The 21,982-nt window shown below is 40.2% G+C and overlaps 1 protein-coding gene across 3 annotated transcripts in view; it reads right to left on the bottom strand.

The window, feature by feature from the left end:
• Positions 1-640: 640 nt before the first annotated feature.
• PARVA (parvin alpha) overlaps positions 641-21,982 on the bottom strand; it is a 103,482-nt gene continuing 82,140 nt past the window's right edge. For all 3 annotated transcript variants that reach the window (XM_045013480.1, XM_045013478.1, XM_045013479.1), the window contains exons 7-13: positions 19,411-19,469; positions 18,006-18,025; positions 16,352-16,413; positions 15,715-15,783; positions 13,464-13,565; positions 12,537-12,609; positions 641-6,603 (exon numbers count right to left, since the gene is read on the bottom strand). In XM_045013480.1, the coding sequence (XP_044869415.1) occupies positions 6,527-6,603; positions 12,537-12,609; positions 13,464-13,565; positions 15,715-15,783; positions 16,352-16,413; positions 18,006-18,025; positions 19,411-19,469 (462 nt within the window). In that variant the 3' untranslated portion in view covers positions 641-6,526. The remainder of the gene's footprint in view (positions 6,604-12,536; positions 12,610-13,463; positions 13,566-15,714; positions 15,784-16,351; positions 16,414-18,005; positions 18,026-19,410; positions 19,470-21,982) is intronic.

Genomic DNA, 21,982 nt, shown 5'->3' on the forward strand with positions numbered 1-21,982 from the left:
TTCCCCCCGCCCTGGCCCCAGTCTCAGCCTCTTACCCGAGCGCGTCTCCGGCGGGGCCTGAGCTCCGTCCCGCTCGTGGTGAGGGGGCGGGGCTGGGAGCTCAGCCCGGAGCTCGCAGCCCCGCCCCCTCCCCACGCCGCTCTGAGCAGGGCGGGGCTCAGGCCCCGTTGGAGCTCCCAGCCCCGCCCCCTCACCACGCGGCTCGGATCGGGGCGGGGCTCAGGGGCTCGGCCGGAGACTCGGCGCTTGATGCGCTGAGGCTCCAGGAGAGGGGCGGAGGCAGGAGCCTCCGCTCTTCTCCTGGGGGCCCCTGCGGAGCCCGGGGCCCGGGGCAAATTGCCCCCTTTGACCCCCCCTCTGGGCGGCCCTGCACTATTTTGAGTCAGGTACAGCCTTTTCTGTACCCGCTGCTGCTAATAGGCTCAAGCATATGTTTACATGTCTGTTTTATCAACCCACTTTCAGCTGTCACCAGCCTTCACAGATAATAATAATAAACACCAAGCACACCCACAAGGAGATAATTGGGAGTGGGGAAAATGCACACAGAGGGCTTGGAGTTCCAGGAATATACAACCACGTAACCTTGCTACTTTTTGTTACATAAATCATCTTTAGCACAGACAGTAACATGCAATTCTGATTTTCAGGTGTGATTTTTATTGTGTATCTTAACAGATCTTTCAGAAAAAGCACAAGAAATATTGGTAATGTAGTGTCTCTCTTATTACAGAGTACATAAAATACATGTTTATAAAAGCCATTAATTCTGCAGTTGAAGGCATGTGGGTTAATTTATATAAACCAACACAATTAGATATATATTTTATGAAGCAAGAATTGCAACTCTTTTTTTGTGTGTTGCACATTTAATTATTGTGATCTTGAATTTTATAACCAAACAATGAAATGGGACTAATAAGACCGGAAAGCATAGAATTATTAAAACTATTAGACTGCAGACAAGTAGAATATGACAAAGTTGTTTTTAGCTAATAGATTCAGGGCAAACAAGCACAGATTTAGACTCAGATACAAAGAATTTAGCCCTCACAAATGTTAAATGATCAGAGGGCTTTAGAAAGTAGAACATTTGTGATTCTGATATATTTATTATTTTGGCTCCAATATCTACTTACAATAGACTATTTTGCATGTGAACAAATTTTTTAAAAATCGTTTTCTAACCTAATTTTCACTTTACTTGAAACATTTAATCTGTGACTGCATTAACTTTAGAAAAATGCAACAATAGTTCTCACGATAAGATGATAAAAGACCACTAGGTAATGCTGTAGAGAAGGCTACAAGTATTATTCAAGGGACTATTCTGCTCTGGGATGTTCAGCACATTCAGAGGCTTTGAGTAATGACAACATTATGAGAGGAGATCAAGGGAATAACAAAAATAAATAAAAAAGGTCTAAAGCTAATATGTACTATATCTAATATTCATACATATTTCTGCCTAATGAAATAAAACCCATTTTAAAGCCATTCAGTTTAACAACATTTGCGGCTTGGAGTAGTATCTGCTAAGTGAATCCGAAATATGAATTTAAAAACATGTCCCTGCAAAATCAATGGACAATGCAAAGGTCAGTCACACTGATCAAGCATCATTTGTCTTAATTAATACAGCTTGTCTGAACATAAAAAATACCCAGATCCTATCTTGAGACCCTGCTGTAAAACAGAAGGGACCAATGCTCTGCTGGTACAACTCCAATGACTTCAGTGGAGACACCAGCAGAGAATTTGTTCCAAAGAGTAAATATAAGATTTTACTTAGAATGTTATGGCCATATCCAGCAGTTGCTGGTCCACAGACGTTCCATGAGCTTTCCTGAGCTCTGAAGATGTACAGGCTGCTGCTCCCTCTTTTGAGAGAGAAGTACCTAGCAACTAAGGAATGCTGAGGATTAGGCATTCTGTGAGCACCCCTTTTCATGGATAGTCCATTTGCAATATATAGCAACCCAGCTCTATGGACATGATATTGGAGAAACAGGCGAACTCACTCAGCCCTGACATCTTTTCACAGGCTCATTCTTCCCTGGCTGACTGAATGTCAGTCAGATGGAAAAAAAATTTGGAGGAGCCATAGCCTTAAGATCTTAGAACCTCAGTGGGTGACAACTCCATTTTGGAGGTCTCTTCTGAGAAGTAGAGAATACTTAGTCTAGACACTTGCCCTTCCTCATTGTCAGACAAACAGTAACTGGGGAGGGGAGGATACACCAGGACTCTGCCTATTGTAGAGGTCTCCCTCCTACAAACAACCCAATGGTCATTATGGGGATGGGGAAGACCCACAAAGCACTGCTGCATGGCTGTGATGGGAGATAGATGAATTAAGAATTGGGAAGCAGAGCACTTCCTGCTCTCCTGGCATTTGTTAACACTCATGGTAAAGATTTTTCTTTCTCTCTTTCTTTTTTGATCCCTCATGGCACATCAATATTCTCTCAACCTTCTGTGGTCCTAGAAACCTGTGGACCTTGGTGGCACAGAAAGCCAGAGATTATTTTGCTGGATTGGGCCCACTGAATTTCAATGTAATCTTAAAACACTGTCCTTTAAAATTGCTATGATTGATGTGGAAATATTTAATCATTTACAAGAATTATAAACAAAACCATAATTGACCTAAAACTTAAATCACCTCTAAGCCAATGGGACAAATTCAAGTTAAGTTACACTGCTGTAAATCAAGAGTAACTGCCCTGTAATTGAGAGCAAAATTTGACCTAATTAGCTTCACATAAGGAAGGTGCAGGCCAAATATTACTTGATAAAGAGAAAACTGACTACGGTAATATTCTATTTTCTATATTAAAAGCAATAAATATTAGATATCTATAGATCAGATTTCATATTCATTTTATAGACTATTTAAATCTATATAATCTGAAATATAAGCAGTAATCCACTGGCCTGTAATATGTGTGTGTATATGTGTGTGTGTGTGTGTGTGTGTGTAAACTATTATACTGTTCTAGGTTTATAATACTTGTGTTCTCATATAGTTATATAAGATTTTAGTTTACAAAAATTCTTGCTATAAAATGGATGTTCGTATAAAAATTTAAATTTTGTTTTGAAAAACAATGAGATTTTATAGTCTTAAGTGTCCAACAATTACTGTACTGTAAGTATTTCACAATTCTGACCATTGATTTGTTTTAGATGGAATTTACTGACACAAAAATTTTGCCAATTCATAGAATCACAGAATCATAGAATATCAGGGCTGGAAGGGACCTCAGGAGGTCATCTAGTCCAACCCCCTGCTCAAAGCAGGACCAATCCCCAAACAGATTTTTGCCCCAAATCTCTAAATGGCCCACTCAAGAATTGAACTCACAACCCTACTTCATTAGCAGAGCAACCCATAATAAGAATGCACAGATGCAAGAAACAATTAGATTTGCTGTCCGTAATCTTTCTTCTATGCACAGAGAGCTGTCTTCACTAAAAAAGCGCTCTCCTGAAAACAAAGGCAGTTAAAAATATATGCTTTGCTCATATAATATGTTCAGTGTGTGTGAGAGTGCCATGTCTTTCCAGCTGAATAAAATCTGTAAAAAATAAAATAAAGAACTGAGCTGTGGCATTCTAGCACTTACTAGCATATAGACTTGTAGATGGACAAAATAAATGCCAAATAACCAAAGGAGGGAAACCTGAAACTTCCTGGCAAAGTATTAAAACATACTGTAACTATGGGTATGTACAGGAGAACACTTCTGGCTCATGACTGGCTTTCAAAAAAATCCACCGCAGGATGAGTTCCTATTGTTTATCTCCTCAAAAGGTCAATAATACTGAGATCTAGAAGGACATTAACTAATCAGATGACATATACAAATTAGAGCATTCTGACTGGGAGCAAAAAGTACAGTTATTTACCTTTTTAAAAAAAGAAAATATTTTTTCTTTTCTAAACCTCTAACTTCATAAGCCCTTTAGAAAAGGAAAAGCTGCCATGCATTTGAAAACCATTACTAAAATGTAGGGATATCCAGATAGTCTTTGGACATTCAGAAAGTAAGTAACAATACAGATATTGAATACTTGGTTCAATGAACATCCTGGTTTATTGTTCCTTGAATTAAATATCGATGTTGTCTTTGCCTCAGTCAATATTACCTCTCAGAGTAATGAATCTCAATAAGCACCTCAACTGAAGTTAATATCAGCTTATTATTTAACATCACTTAGTATCCATGGAAGAACATCATTGCTTGATTTAACACTAATGACTGCACTGAAAAAGAAATAAGCAAAAACTGCAAAATAAAATATTTAGCGCTTCAGATAATGAGTAACATAAATCTGTTATGAATAATTCTTACCAGCATTGCATTTCTTCAGATAAACTGATTCAAGAGACCGCAGGTATGGTTCTCCTTTCACCTATACTAATTTTACACTGGTGTAATTCATAGAGTTTGAGGCCAGAAGGGACCACTATGGCCATCTAGTCTGACCTGCAGCATAAGACAGGCCAAAAATTTTACCCAGTAATTCCAGCCCTAAAAGAATTTTTTTTTCTTTTCAACTATTTAAGTGAACACTATTGAGCCTAATAATGTGTGGCTGAGTCGGAGCATCCCTCTTAGAAAGACATCTAAATGTTGATTTTAAAATTCTAAGTAATGATTAATTTACTACTCTCCTTGGTAACCACTGGTTTCAATGGCACTGTTCCTGATTTAGACTCATGCAATGTGATCTACTAGCATGGACACCTATGCCTATCCAATTGAGGCCTGACAGAGGTGCGAGAGGAGAAGCAGGCCCCATGTCTCCTGTGTGTCTTACAACTGAAAATGTAAAATCATCACAGCTCATATATGTCATGATTAGAGCGGAAAAATAATTCTTATTCATCTAAAACTTCCACATAATCTTGTATCGTAACAATCACAGCAAGTCTGAGTTAATGCCAAACAATGTATTAGAATGTGAAGGGTGGAGGACTGTTTCCAGAAAATAACAATCATACTTTTGCATGATGTACATTGTACAACAAAACAATTCAATCATGAACTAACCAAGGAGATAGACACTGCCTCCTTTTATGTAAATAAATCTAAACTAGCAACATAGTAGGCCTGCAGCTCAATGTATAAAATAGACTATAGAGAAAAACAGGCACTATTTTATTTTCTGTTAAATTTATATAATTTCTTTCTAAAGTAAAGGCAAAATATCAGTGTAAAAATAAAAGTTGTTTATCCCGTATTTTTTAGGCTACAGTATTTAAGTGCTATCCCATCTAATAGCTTTACAAATATTACAGTATGACACACTACAAACTTTACTTTTCTTGATCATTCTTTACCACTTGTATTAAAATGTGTATGCTAAACACGCCTCACTACTCTTATTATGCTTTTGGCTTAATTTTTCAAAAGTGAACAGTGATCTTGCGTGCTTCCATTTTTGGGTGCCTAACTTGAAGCACCCTAAAGAGGTCTGATTTCCAGTAAGTATTGAGCACCCACTTTCTGAAAATCAGGCTTCTTTAAGGTCTTTAGTTGGGAACCCACTTTTTTTTTAAATGTAGGCTTTAATTATTAATTCCTTGTGCCCTTCCAACATACTGCATATTTTATACCAATTATATTTTTCTAAACTGTTCATTTTAAGTAAAAACAATTCTTTTACTTCAGTTTCTACTATCCCTGGGTGTCCTTGTAGGATAGATCCTATACTTATGAAGAGTCTGTACTATAAGGTTTTGACACTGTACTGAATTTTGTACTTTGCAGTAAAGGTCTTCTCATTGCACAAAATCAAGCATACAAGGTGTAAAGAGTGCTGTTCCGATTGATCGACAATGCACATTTAAATCAGAACATCACATCATTATGAGTCTGCAGGAATAAGTAGTCATATCAGTTAGTACCCAGAAAATTTAAGCCTTGATTTATACAACAGCATAAAATAGTTAACCAGGTTTAGTGCCTTTTACAGATCTCTTCTTCTTAGTTCCAGTGTGAACCATCACATCCTAGTTATCCTTCCATACACATTCAGTAAGTTAGCAGGATCCCCTGATGCATCCATCTTATTATGGATAGAAGATATTGTCTTCTCTCAGATTAGAAAAATAACTGATTTTTTTCAAATTAATATTTAATATACAGCTGAAGATAACCTCCTACAATTGGTTCCAAAGTCCAGTTTAATTAAAGCTATCAAGTCTATTGCTTGTTGCTCTGAGTATTTTAAAACAGACTAGAGATATATTAACCAGAGATGGAATTCCCCAGAAGGTACCTACTTATCTTCCTTCAGACTTTTTACTTCATCATTTCATTTGGTTTAATGTAGCCCTAATTTTTTAAGCATATGGTATAATAAGCGTAGCAGAATAATCAATTCAAAACACTTCTGAGAAATGATTCAGCTCCTCTAAAAAATACAAATGCAAAGGAATGACCGTGAAGCATATGATTGTTTGTTGTGATGGGTTGCTTTGTTAGCAGACGTACATCTGTCCCAAATAAATTCCTCACTCCACATTCCGGTATTTGGTAAACAAATTGTACAGCACTCTCAGTGTGGACTTCAAGTCACAATTTACAATATCTAGAAAAAGCAGGGAAAAAGGTAAAATCAGCTCTTTTCATGATATCCAGGAAGCCCCAGAAAAAATGCCCATCCTTCTTGCATGCAAGTACATTCTTCTCTCCTCAGTCTCTTCCCCAAATACACAACCACAAACATAGGAAGCACAGGTATGGAAACTGGACAAATAGCACCCGTGATTATTTGTACCTACAAAATTGCACCCACATTTGATTGTGGGTGAAAAATTGCAGGTACAAATCTGGAAGCATTTTTTTTTAATTGACACGCAGGGCCTGATCCTCCAGTGGGACTGTTCAGATATGGAGGGGCTGCAGGATTGGGTCCATACTGAATAAAACATATTCTGTTAGATTTCTATTTTGCAAGGAAATTAAAGCACTTCGACATTCTTAAGGTGAGATTTTTCTAAAGCACCTTGGGAGTTCGGTGTACAAATGCCTCTGAAAGTTGTCGCAGAAGATCCCACATCCCCAGTCCGTAAAAAGTTAGGAACATGGTCAAGTAGATGGCTGCTTCGGGGCCTCAAACGATATATATCTAAGCTTTAAAAAACCCCACCTTTGCGAAAGAAGAAAGCTAATGAATGTCCACTCTGTTTCCAAGCGAAGTTGTTGAGAAAGTCAATGTTATTGCGACAGAATATATATCAAATTAAATGACCGGAATCACTGCTCTGGTCCGTGTAAACAAGTCATCTTCAAAGCATGCAGGCAGTCCTAGCAAAGTATGTAATTATTAAAATAATATTGCCATTCTAGTAGTTATATTGCAGTCTTTTATGTGATTCTGAAGATTCCACAACAAATGTCTACGCTCTAATGGTCCAATCCAGCCAAACCCAGGCAGGGTTTTCTGAGCTATGCGAGCTGTAGAGGGCTGTGGACATTGGCTTCATGGCAAGGCAGCTGCAGAAGCCATACAAAAAAAAGCTTCATTTCCAGAGTTCAGTAATTATGGAACCTCCTGCGTTTCATGAAGGGACTATTCCACCTAATGGAACTGATGAATCCTAGGCCCCTTCACTTTGTGGCCCCTTGGAAGACACAGATAGGTTCCAGGAGCTAATAGGCAAGGCTATAAAATGTAAAGAATCCCAAAGCTGCTGGAAATCGAGGGAAGGGCATTTCTACACAGCCCAGATTGCTACAGTTATGGTCTGCCTTTCTACCTCAAAAAGGGAGGTTCCCCCATCAAGCCTGGATCTGGGAATCTTGGAGTCACATGACCCCCTTTATTCTCTTGTAGAGGAGTCCTACAGAACTTAATGGAAAACTTTGCACAAATATTTTCAAACCACCCCATAAAATGTCTCTGAAAATTTCATAATCTCTATGGAATTCTACAGGATTACTCCTGAGGGCATTCTGCGCCAAAAATTTAAAAATTCTGCAAAACTCTGCAAGCTTTGTTTGTCAATAAATAAATGCAGAGGCTCCAGCATAGTAGTGGGGAGCACAGGGCACTGGCTGCACGAAGGTGGGAGATCACCCTGCAGCCTCCCCACACCCGGGACACAGACTCAGCTGTGAGGCTACACCCTACCCTGACGCAGCACAAGGTCTGAGTCTGCCCCAGAAACACTCTGGGGCTCTGCTCTCTGCGCCAGGTGCTCCAGGTGTGGGGCAGGCAGGCTCAACCAGGCAGGATCCAAGTGTGGAGGGGCTCAGTGTGGGGGGATCCAGGTGTGGGGTGAGAGGATTCTGTGTGGGACAATCTGGGTGCAGGCAGCGCAGTGGGGGGTCTATGTGTGGGGGGATCTGGATGCACCCAGGCTCTTTGGAGGGGTCCGGGTGCAGGGGCAATGGGACTCTGCAGTGGCTTCCAAGTGAAGGTGGTTGGGGCTCAGCGGAGGAGTCTGGATGCTGGGGGAGTGGGGCTTCTTGGGGTGTGGGTCTGGTTGCATCTAGTTGGGTGTCTGGATGTGGGGGCTCAGGGTGATGCAGGGGGTGGGGCATCAGGGTGAGTGAAGGACGCTCAGTGGATGGTGGTCTGGGTACAGGGATTGGGGTCTGGAGATGGGGGTCCTAAGGTGGGGGGCTCCAGATGCAGGGATTGAGGTTCAGTGGGGTGGGGTTTGGGTATGGAAGGCTAGGGGAATTCTGGATGTACACAGTGAGGCTTGGCAGGGGTGTCTGAGAATGGGAGGTCCGGATGCACGGGATGGGGGAGCAGCTCCTGGTACAGTGACCCCTCCCGTCACAGTTAAGGAGTGATGGGGGCAGGAAGCAGGGGAGGATGCTGAGCTTCCTGCAGCTGGGGGAGGTTTCTGGAGGTGGGTCTGACGCAGCCCCAGACACTCCTTGCAGGGGAAGAGGAAGTCCTGTCCTCTCCTGCCTCCAGCCCAGCCGGGTCTAGCAGTTGACCCTGGCTCAGGTTAGGAGCCACTGGCTGGGGTGTCCCTAGCCCTGTGGTGATTTGCCTCTTGACCAGCTGCTTCGAGTGCATGAAAAGATGTACCTTCTCTGTTAGAGAGTGGTGTGTGAATGCCCTTGCAGCGTCTCTTTGCTCCCCTTTCAGAAAGTCATTTTTCTGTGGGGAGGCAAAGAAATCTCTGGGGGACATGATTCTGCACATGCACAGTGGTGCAGAATTCCCCCAGGAGTACAGGATGGTTAAAAAAAACCTCTAGAAAAGTTAATCATTTCTATTCACTTCCATAACACTGAATTCTATTAATTTTTTATAGAACTCTATTACATTTCTATAGAAACATAATTTTATCAGATTCTTCCCATAACAGCTCATTTCCATGGCTGGCCTCTAAAATGGAGTGTCACCCAGAAGGAGCTTGCACTCGACAATGCTTTAAAATTCTTCTTCACTCAGTCATGGATGAGGAGACACAGGCTGAGAGCAAAGATTCCCATGAGTCCTAGCAGAACTGAGGGAAGTCCAACCAGGATCTGGACTATGAGCCATGGAGTCTATCTTCTGCCAAAAGTGTGCCCCTTAAATATTAGAGTTGGATGACCTGAAAAGCTGGCTGCATTCTGGAGATCAAAATTTAATTGTGTTTGTGTTCACATTTTAAATTACACTCGCACCAAGTCTCTGCCTGCATTTGTGCTGTAACCGGACACCAACAGCCTTGCACCATGCAAGAACTTGCAAGATCAAGGCTTTCATTAAAGACTGATGAACAGAGTTTATGAAATCACTTCTGCTGTATGCAGTTGGGGACATTTTGGAAAGAAAATCATAATGACTAGTAAAGAAAACAATGATGGCCAAAATTGGGAATCTAAATTTAGGCTCTTTGGTCCATATTCACTTCAATGCAAGCTGTCCTAAATCATTTAGGTGCTTTTGAAAATCCCATCCGTAGGTACCTAAACATGGACATCAGAGTCTAACTTTAGGCTTTTCTTTCTGAAAATGTTGGCTGATGACATTTAGCATCATATCTGTAGATGTCTCTTGAATACAAAGTAGTAGTAAAAGATAAAATTAAGGGGGCCCTTTTAAGCCCTTTCATTGTATATAATTGCAAATAATATATTGCAAATAACAAAAATAAATGGTTGGCCCTGAAAAAGTTAATACCATGCAGATATGCTAATTTATTTACCATATTCACTATTTTTTTCTACATATGTTTTTCATATTCTGCAGCATTTATTCATCAAATATTTCATAGAAGCTGTGTAGGAATTTTAAGACTATTTAGTATACACATTTATAGTAAGATACTTTCCAATGCTCTTTTGCTCTCTGGAAATTTTAGGCACGGGCATTGTGCCCAATGTAACAACACATAAAACAGATGCATTTTTCCATTCACATTGGGCAGGAAGTTTCATATTAAGCATTTCAATAATTGCACAAGAAATGGCATATATATATATATACACACACACACACACTGAAATATCCCTATGGCTTGATTTATACTGGAAAAATTAGCTGTCCCCTAGAGCAGTAAATACCTGAAAAATTAAAATGCCATAAGAATTTTAAACCTCCACCAGGAGTTGGGAGAGCACAGCTACTCTCTGTTTTACTTGAAACCCTAGATTTCACTGTTTCCACCACCTTACTTTGATTGCCCAAACATAAGGCCTTGTGATATAGTCACCATCAATTTAGCTAAAGTAGGCCTGCACACAATAGTCCCAGCCATCACAAGAAGTGAAAAACTAGGATCAATATTGCCAGATTAAGGCATAGGCCTAAAGGTCTGAGCCCGCAACCCCAGCTCCTGAGGCCTATGATTATGTTACAATTTCAGCTTGTTTGTTTGTTTGTTTGTTTGTTTTGTAAAGTAAGGGCTTGTCTATACTTGAAATGCTACTGCAGCACAGCTGCAGCTGTTCCAATGTAGTGCTTCAGTAGAAACAGTACCTATGCTGACACGAGGGTTTCTCTCATCAGCATAGATAATCCACCTCCCTGAGAGATGGTAGCTAGGTCAATGGAATATTTCTTCTGTCAATCTAACACTGTCTACAGTGGGAGTTAGACTGGCTTAACTTTGGTAGTCAGAGTTGTGCATTTCTCACACCCCTGAGCAATGTAGCTTGGTCAACCTAACTTTTTAGTGTAGACTAAGACTAAGTCTCCAGCTGTTATCATTGCAAAGAAATAGTTGAAAAGGTGACCATAGCATAGATGATCCAGTGATGTTAGCCTTAATCTGCAGACAACCTGCAATGATAGGTGTGAAAAGTCCGAACTGTCCCATTCATCTCTATGGGGTGTTACTTCTACACCATACTGTGCTAGAAATGTCCGGCAACACCACCCAGAAAAGGATTGCCTGTGTGTCAGCAGAGTGCAGTAAGCCAGCAAACAGATACCCCAACAGGGCCCTGCCCCAGTATAAGTACTGGGGCAGGGCCCTGCTGCCATTCCTCCCTTTTTGAGGGTCCCTTGCTCTTCCAAGGGAAGCATGTGTGTATATAAGGAGTGAGGGGTGGGAAGGGGGAGAAGGGAGCTGCCACTCCTGAGATGATAAGAGGAAGGGAGAGGAAGTCCCTACCACCACTACTCAAACTGGGATATGGAACCATGGCTGGGGCAGGGCTACAGGAGTGGCACCACAGTGGCACTCCATGTCATATCATGAGGTGCCTCAGGCTCTAGATTGCCTCAATCCAGCCTTGTGAGTAGGACTTAAACCCATGTCTTTCATATGAGAGTGCAAGGATGAAATTCTGGTTCTACTAAAATCAATGGCGAAACTCTCAGCTCAGCTTTCCCCCAAGTCTCAACCTCTTGCCTATAAATTTAGCAGCAGAAATACATAAGACACAAGTCTGAAAATTCACCAGTATAAAAAGTCATCTCATGAAGACGAGGGAACATTGGATCAGATAAATGCAAAATATTTTGAATTTTCACAATTAGATGATATGTTCAAAGGCAACTCAATGAACATTTGATATTTGTCTTTTCCTACCACAATGAATAAGTCTTTGACACAAACTTTATGAATTATGTTGCACATTTTGGAGAGTTTGTCAGGCGAAGGTGAAATGGGCGGGAGTAGGGTGATCCAGATGTGTGGGCAATACAATTCACAAATAATTTTTCATATTACTAATATCATCATCTCTTCAGTACAGGTGTTCATGATGGATAAGTCCTGCCCTGGCCAGAGCAGAATTATCACCCACTGTGTCCTTTGCAGAAGCATTTTTACTGGCAAAGGCAGGAATTGTCAAGGAGGGGCTGAGGAACACATGCTGAAAGGACTATGCTGCTTCTCTGAGGATCAGCATGCACCCCCATGTAGCACTTGATGCTGATTGAAAGAGAGCTAGACACATACCCTAACCACAGATTGCCTGAGAACTACAGACAGACTTGCCTCTCTACTTTTGTGGATTAAGAGGTTCCTTGTACCCTCATCCCACCCGCAACACCACAGCATAGGATAGGATTTCATCCTTAAACTGATAAAAAGATTAATAATAAATAAAGTAGGATACCTTCTGGCCTCGGTTTTGGTTTTTCCAACCCTCCATCTTGCATTAGCTCAAATGAAAAGGACACATTAATGACCTGGTAATATAATGAACACATTCATTATTGTACATTATTTCCTGCCCAGTGTACGTGGTCAGCATAGGCTGCGTTTAAGACTACAGAGCCAAATCCTCAGCTGGTGTAAATTGTCATGGCTCCATACATCAGAGGATCTAGTCCATAGAAACCAGGGAACTAATCATTATTCCAAGTATTTTTTGGTCAGAAATCAAATTATTTGCAAATGGGATTGTCCTGATCTGAATAGGATTTGGGCTCAACTGTCCACTGAGAGACAAGTTAATTTTTAAGTAATTTACCAATCTAACAAAAATAAAATAGTAAAAATTGAACACTATATAGTCCAGGTACTGTCCTTGATCCAATATACAGCTGAATTGCCTTGGATGACAATAGAGATTGTGTGTGAAGACTAAGGGCAGTGTTTGGTCTTAAAATTGTATATTGTGCATATAAGGGAATATGCCTTCATATTTTTAAACTATGTGAAATCTTGCCAGTTTTTGTTGTTCATAATTCGATTCTGCCAGCACTCAGGCACAGACGTCCTATTTAAGTCAATGGCAATACTGAGTATTGCTCAATGGCAACATTGCAGTGGCTGCCAACAAACAGTTAATATTTCCTAGAAACCAGACAGTTAACACAATTTCCTCCTCAACACAGATGAGGCAATAACCATAGTATCTCAAATACTACTGTGTAGTAAATGCTGGCAAATGCTGAATTTTTAATGATGACCACTGTAGTTCCTTTTTTTTTTTTTAACCTAGGTAGAGTACATCAGTCTTACGTAAAAAGGTTTGTATGGTGTATTACAGGAAGTGTTTTTCTTTATATAAAAATATAAAATCCAACAACAGAATTACCTTTTGTTCAAAACTATCAGGAGTCAAGAAAAAGCTGTGCAGAGGCACAAAATAGCCCTCCAGGAGACCCATTAGCAGCACTAGGTACACACCATCTGCAAACTGTAAGAGACCATGATATGTCTGAGTATATATTCTAAAACCGTATAATTAGTTTGCCTGATAAGCAAGATACCCTTTGCCTAATACAGCATGCTAGTGACACTACTAACCTAAACATTTTTAATTGCATCTAAAGATGTAATCTATGTGACTTCTTATGCTTATATCAGGTATTATGCCTTCATGGCTAAACTGATCTGAGACTGGCATAAACAAGTGGGCATATAAACACCCTGGAAAGAGGTTGTGGCCAGCAGAGACCTGCAGTTATGGGCGTCTTGTCATTGAAGACTGAATAGATTTGGTAACTGGGAAGTGGATTAATCACTGGAGGAACAGGGGGTTGTGAGCCCACTTCTGTAGTGTGGGAGCCTCGGGATGGCTGGTCTATGGAACACACCTTCAATTCAGATTCTGCTGGCCCTGTGGCAGAGGCACAGCCATCTCTTCCGAACTGTTTGTGACATGGCACACAGCCCCAGAGCAGAAGAAAGTAGATATGAATATGTCATCTAATGATTGCACAAGAAATCTCAATATATTGGAAAAAGAGGAGGGGAATAAAGAAACAAAAGGGTTGTCCAGAGTTCAGCAAAGTCCATATTAACCTATTTTTCAGTGTACACAATTATAGGTAGATGGCATCCATCTAACTGCTATGGTGCATCCTTATTTCATCATGAACTATAACTTCACACATTATGCACATGGTTTTCATACATGTTACTTTTAAATTTTAAAACACGTTTCTCAAAAATTTCAGAACAAGATCACCTTCCTCATAAAGAACAATAAGCATGTCAAGCTTTTTAAAAACATGGTTTTGAGTTCCTTGAGATGACATAAATTCTGTATTTTTTAAAAAGAAATGTATTCTTTTCACACTTGTGTAACACAAAAGCAGATTAATGGATTTTTTCTAAACCTGGGCTGAGACCAGGCATGAGCAAATTTTTGCCCAAAGGCAACATTTTAGAGAAAGTCATGAATGACTGTGAAGAGAGGTTTAGAATAGAATGGCCATCTCAATCTTATCTATACATCACGACTATCAATGCTAGAACATAGCCTCACTTAATCAAATTCTGTTTATCCAATTCCCCAGGTTATCTGAAGCAGCTCAGTGTCTCCCTGAAGCTGCTCATCATCTCTCTGCTGTTGGAAATACAATCAACCTTTCAGCTTAGCGAAATCCAGTTTCAATGAACTTTTTTAGGGGTCTCTAGGGACATTTGATTAATGAGGGTTCTTCAGTAAGAAAACAATGGAATAAACAAACACACTTAGAAACAAAGCCATATTTCTGAAAGCCTTTATATGTCTCCTCCCATCTAGTTCTTAATTTCACCTGTGCAAAATCCATATCTATTAGAGACTTGTAGTCAGTTATACGAGGGGTTCTGAGACTTTTTCGTAAAAAGAATCATGTCTTAAAGGAAAAAAATGCCCTATGGACATCTCCCCTCTCACTGGTGATCATGCAGACCACCTTCCTTCCTATCTCATCATGTAACTTCTGTGTGGCCTGCAGCAATTGTTTATATAGAAAAAGAATACTAGGGAAATATTTAATGTATTTTTAGCTTCTTTCCATGCATTCTAGTGACTGGAAACAAGGAGGAGGAGCCAGCACCATGTCACACTGTGGAGCTCTCAGGCTTAGAACCCAGTGATGCAACTACTTATACACACAATAACTTTACGTATGTAAGCAGTCTCTGTGAAGTGTCACAGCAGTCCCATGACATTCATTTGAGTAAAGTAAAGGTAGCTGGAATGCAATTGCCCAAGTTGGAATTTGATTCTTACTGCACAAAAACTGCTATGGCATCTCTAATGACCAAAATTGTCTGGACCCTCCTTATATAGTGTACAGCTAATATTAATTAATATTAATGGCAAAGGAAGTACAAATCTTTTGAGGGAATGTGCTCCAGAAATTCAGTTACTACTAGAATAGCTCATTGTCTTTGCAGTATAGTTTTTATCTTCAGATGAAAGACCTATATAAAATTAAGCAATCCAGAGGGGTTCCTGGGTGAAATAATTTCTTTGAAGATGGCTTAATAAGACTGTAGTGAAACTTTTGAACATGTGTATAGTACAGTGCAATTATCCTCCCCTACCAACCAGGGCTATGAATTCTTACCTGGGTTTCCAGTTCTGTAACCTCCAAATTCAGTTTATTCAGGTGCTTGTTCACAAAAGTGATGAGGGTCTGAAAAATAAGAACATATTGATCAAGGTGCACAAGAGCAGCAGTTTCAACTTTTCCCATAAGTTAGACTTGCACATGCACAGTGTTTAGAGTTGATTTCTAAATGTTTTAAATGTTTTAAAGTTACAAACAGAAACCTGCGATTTTTCAAGTATTTTACTCCTAGATTGATTGGTTTTCTGAGAGAGGAACAGAACTGACACGAACACTAATCAGATAATTAAAACGCATTGTTATAATGTGATTCTTTTTCAGAAAGCTTAAAAAAAAGATTTGTAGAAGTCTAGAGAGTTGTGTTATTAGACTAGGGTTCAATTTGATAGCAGCTGAAATACATGGGGGCAGATAATCCGCTAATGTAAACTGGCATTTCTCAATTGGCTTCAGCGGAGCTAAGGATCAACCTATTGAGTTTTCTTTTACATTACATACAGGCAATAAATGTAACACTCAGAATTTGTAATGACAGGATTATGACTTTCATTTTCACTGTAAAGTTTAAGTTTTATTACATTAAATATGTTAATGTGCTACTTAATTGTATTTCAGAAATAAAACACGTTCCAACCTTTTTTACAACATTGAGCTTGTCTGGAGCATGGTCAAATAAAGTGTCAAATGCATCCCGTTCTGAAAAAATAGTCACATCTGTTAACATAGCAAGCAACAGCTATCCAAGTGCATAATAAACACTAATTAAAGAGCATGAATGATGAAAACAGCAGCATCAGCAGAATCTTTTAATGTTGTTCCTTTTTAGTGCAGTTACTGTATATTCGGATTGTTCGTCTCTTTCTATAATCTGCTAGAAACTATTACTGTCTTTTGCCAGTAACATAGATTTTTGCTGGGATTTGGGCTGCTTAATGAAGTGATCTGAACAATGAACTGTAACTTTCTCCCTGAGAATTAACAACGATCAATATTTACCTGTATAAAAACCTAGATAACTAGGCATAGGTAGATAGCGAACCAAATGAATTCATGAACAATGTGAATTTGCACCTTCAGTCACTGAGAGAGCAACATTTGTAACAAAGTGCATGGGATGCTTGCATTGCATCGTGATTTGGTTGGTTACCACATCATAACAAGTCCTCATGTCCCAGTTGTAATATGATGCTTGGTACAGATGATTTTGTGCCACTGTGAAATGTGTCCTGTGACATTTTAATGTCCTAGGTTGCAGGACAACCCCACTGAAATTAGAGCAATCTCTTAAACACCAGGACAGATATCCAACCTACCAGAGGTGGGAGGACTGAGGTAACAGTGCACTCACCTTCTGAAAAGAAAGAGAGACCTTGAATCATCCCCAAGTTGCTCCATTTTGGCTAGTAATTGGGGTGGCACAAAATGACTCCACGGAGAGCTGCTTTTGCCCTCCCTAAACAGAAAGAGCTAGAATGATAACTTTACTCAGTCCCATTGACTTCAATGGTGATTTCACATGGAGTAAGGTTCTACTCAACATGAGTAAGAGTATCACAGTCTGACCCAAAAAGCATCTCCATGACCAGCGTTTTTGAACTCAGCTGTGAATAAATTATGTAAACCAGATTAATGTTGTTCAGGATTTTAGTCTCAGTGACATTAAAGGTACAATCTCAGGATAAAATCATAACAACTCTTTCAATTAAAAGAGACTAAGCTTCTCCATTTCAAGCAACGAGGAGCATAGCATCAAATTCTCTAAAAGGAATGGCAGTTGTATTATGGAACATCATCTTTCATTCATGTTGGGAACCTCTAATCATTAATGTTTTTATATTGAAGTTCTAGGGTGAGATCACCAATCACCTGTAAAATAGCATTTGCTGAAAGGCATAAGAAATTATTTGTTTTAAAAATGGCTATGCTGACATCAAAGTTTCTCTTATTTGTTAACTGACATCCCAATCTACAACACATTTATTTATATATACCTCTACCCAATATAACGTGACCCAATATAACACGAATTCGGATATAACGTGGTAAAGCAGTGTCCCGGGGGGGAGGAGGGGCTGCGCACTCCGGTGGATCAAAGCAAGTTCGATATAACGCAGTAAGATTTTTTGGCTCCCGAGGACAGCGTTATATCAAAGTAGAAGTGTATTTCCCAAGGCAGCAGCAAATCCTGGCCTGACTTATGGTTTGAATGAACGCATCAGCTGCAGGAGAATTAATTAATGTACACTTTGGTAGCCTCAAGAAAATGATAATCATCAAATGAAACTTACCATACCTTCCTGATAATGCCCTATAGTAAAAAGCAAAACAAAATTATTATGTATCTTATTTACATTACTTCATGCTTTTCTTGAAGATGGACAAGAAAACTGCATATATGGCCAGATCCTTAGCTCTGTGGAAACTGGTGTAGGTTAATAGAGTTCAATGGAGCGCCACCAATTTACCCACTTGAGACTCTGGCTCACAGCATCTTGAATCAACTAACATAGTCTTGTTGGCTTCAATAAAGATTCATGGTGATACCAGATCTTGACGGCTCTAGCTTTTTTGCCACCCCAAGCATGGCAGGCAGGCTGCCTTCGGCGGCTTGCCTGCGGGAGGTCTCCGGTCTCGTGGATTCGGCGGCACACCCGCGGGAGGTCCGCTGGTCCCACAGATTCAGCATACCCGCCACCGAATTGCCGCCAAATCCGTGGGACCGGCGGACCTCCCGCAGGCAAGCCGCTGAAGGCAGCCTGACTGCTGCCCTCGCAGGGACCGGCAGGGCGCCCCCTGCGGCTTGCCGGAGCAATGGTGCCTGGAGCCGCCGCTGTACCAAATAGTACACTTCCTACTGCTGAGCCAAATCAACATGCCTTCTCTTGTGGAAAAGGTTTTTGCTATGTTTATTTCATGAACTCTTTTCCCTTTGCCCCAAATATCCAGTTGTCACGGCCACTCCAATAAAGTGCTAGCCAAAACAACAATGCCTGGACTAGGTTCTTAAGGACTGCAAATTGTTTAATCTGATCCTTCATAAAAATATCACACTTGTAATAAACCCATAATAATGAGGATTAATAATGAGTCATTAGCCTGAACACTCCTCACTCTATTAGAAAGTAGGATTTTCTGCTGTTGCTTCTTGCTGGATTTGAACAATGTTTCCACTATACACTGCACTGTGAGATCACATGTAAGTGTTTTACCACTGTCACTTATGCTTCTTCAGAGCCTAATGGCGAATGAAATATTGGGGAACAGTTTTTTCTTTTCAGTGCTAATTTAGCACTTGATCAACTAAACTGTGAAAGGTAAAAGCATAAGACATACCTCTCTTCTTGTCTGTTTGAAAAACATATTCAGACAATTTTGAATGTATAGTATTTGAAACAGGATGCAATATAGAGTTCTTCAAATGCACAAATTTCATACATATTTGCTCTACCTTTCCTATGGTCTCAGTATTTTGAAGATTTGCCGTTACTTTGTCATTAGTAATTCCAACTCGGTAATGTTACATTTTGAGAGGCATGTTTGAAAGCCCTGTAAAGACTAAACTATAATCACTAGCTGAAGCATGATCCCTCCTGGAACCCCAATAATGAAATCTAAATATCACCAAATGGTTGAATTTTTGAGACACATCTGTGTTCAATTACTGAACTGCTGGCAACAGTGGTGTTGACATACTCAGTGTTACCAGTTATTTCCTCTTGGATTTGTCGGGACTGGAGGATTCCTTCTCGTTTCTGGAAAAAAAGAATTGGTTTTTGTTTAGTTTAGTACAGTTTAATGTTTAGGGTACTATATAAATTATCTATGATCTACAAATGTCGTCAGATAAACATAAAAATAAAAATCTACCTTTTTTTCAAACTTGACTGTATTATTTTATTTCCATTTGTATGTATTCCACAGAATTTAGTCCAAATAACTCACTTGTTAAAATAAAAAGCTAAGAATGGCCACCAATGGTATAATACTAAGAGACTTGAAATGTCACCTTGTGTAACAGAGAACCTAAGGACTAAACTATCTGTTTCTTCCCCTTTCTCCATTTTCCTTCCCTCACTTTTCTGTCTAATGCTCCAGTTCAGCAAAGCACATGAAACAGCTTAAGCACACACATAGGAGGTTTGCTGAAGAGAGACGGTGTGCTGAATTGCAGCCTATGTTGAAAAAGCAGCCCAGGCAAAGGGTGCCCACTCAGTCCCAGTTTTTGTAATCCTTTACTCCCATTCTAGCTGTCCTTTCTTTCCCTGTTCCCTCTCTTCATCCTTATTATTATTTTTATTTCAAACTTGCCATTTTTTGCTCCTCTCTGCCTTAGAGGCTGTGTTTGTTTGGGAAGAAACTCCAAAATGGAGGACAATATATACAGGGCCTGATCTGGATTCCAAGTCAGTGTTAGTTTTACTTCAATGTTTTATGGATCAGGCCCATATACAGGAAGACCCTTGAATGTGCTAATTAGTGGTCAGTGCTGTACACTGGCTAAGGGGTTGACCGACTGTCAGAGAGTCTGAGTTAGTTGGCAAAGGAAGCAGCCTCAGTCTCCTCAGTTCCTTCCCTTACACTGATCACTGCCATTTTGGCCTTGGAGTACACATTTCATGTATGTATTGCTTCTCTCGGTGTTCTCTTTGTTAACTTTAATCAATGGTGGTCATCAAATTTTGTAGTACAAAAAGAAAAATCAGGCAAACTCTGAGTGTTACACCATTCTCCACTCTCCATCACACAAGGCAGTGTCAAAGTAATTTTATACTTGTCCTAAGATCACACACATGACCACTACATGAAAGAGTCTAGAGGAGAACAACTTCAAAGAACACTGATTGTTCCTCCTCTAAAAAGAGGGGTACAGTGGTCATGGTGGCTACTTAGCAATGAGGCAGTGGTATCTGTGAAGCTACTACTCCCTTGCTTGAAGAGAAGAGATGCATGGGCAACCCCAGTGCAGAGTCCTGCTGCTCAGACTGCATGGTGGGATGAGGATTTGGCTTGGTTTGATTATATTACTATCAACTGACATACAAATATATAAAATTTAGTTTTGAGGAGAAAGTCATATATCATAGAATATAAGGGACCTCAGGAGATCATCTAGTCCAACCCCCTGCTTAAAGCAGTACCAATCCCCAGACATATTTTTGCCCCAGATCCCTAAATGGCCCTCTGAAGGATTGAACTCACAGCCCTGGGTTTAGTAGGCCAGTGCTCAAACCACTGAGCTATCCCTCCCCCAGGTTTTTATGTTCCAGGTTTGTTTGTTTTGTAACTATAGATTTAAGTAAGTACTAAAGTTCTAATTTCTGGTTGAAAGTACCAATTGCACTTAGCTAAAAACTTCATATTGAGGGAAGAGATGTTACACATTAAAAAACTGCAAACAAAGAAACAAACCGTAGTGATGCTCATATATGTCTCTTAATTAAACATGGCTGCTGAGACATGCGGCACTGTGTAAATTACTGAAAAAACACATTTTTTCTGTGTAATGCTCCAATTATTTAGGGCTGGGTTGAAACCTTAAAATGCAGCCTGAGTAAGGGGCAGTATATGGCTGTACTGCCCCAGGAACTGAGGAGGAACATGACTGTGATGCAGTTGCAATCTGGCTTCTCACCCTTGCTCCAGGGCAGAAAGAAACCTTTTTTGCTGGCACAATTTATGGCCCTCTCTGTGCTAGAGCTGAGGTGCAGTGGTGCATTATGAGGGGAGAGGGGGAACGGAGCCCAGGATTTGCCCAGTGTCTGCACCTAAGGGGAGTAGCAGCATAAAAGATGGCAGTTGTTCACCCCTCTGTGTAGGATGACGATGCAGGGGGATAATCGGGATCCTTGTACTCCCTGTGCAGGTATGCAAAATAATCTAAGACATGACCAAACAACATTCTCTAGTACAGTTTAAGAACAAGTACTTCACTAACTAGAAAATTCCTATGAATGTTAATGGAGTTCTGAGTCTAAATCCCCCATTAACTAATGCGAAAAGAGACATCAGGCATTGCCCCGGTCTGGTGCTGGGCATTCAATGCTGCTAATGTTAATGAAATGTCCACATTGCCCAAATACCCCACGCCTCAATTGGATACTTCACATCACAATGGTCAACCAGCATGTTATGCTTTATGCAGTATTTTCCAATGCTTTTCATTTGTAATGAAAGAGACGGACAGAAGCCCAAAATGTATAGGGCTGCCAACCCTCCAGGATTGTCCTGGAGTCTCTAGGCATTAAAGATTAATCTTTAATGAAAG

Source organism: Mauremys mutica, chromosome 4, assembly GCF_020497125.1.
Source record: "Mauremys mutica isolate MM-2020 ecotype Southern chromosome 4, ASM2049712v1, whole genome shotgun sequence".
In the NCBI taxonomy this organism is placed as follows: Eukaryota; Metazoa; Chordata; order Testudines; family Geoemydidae; genus Mauremys; species Mauremys mutica.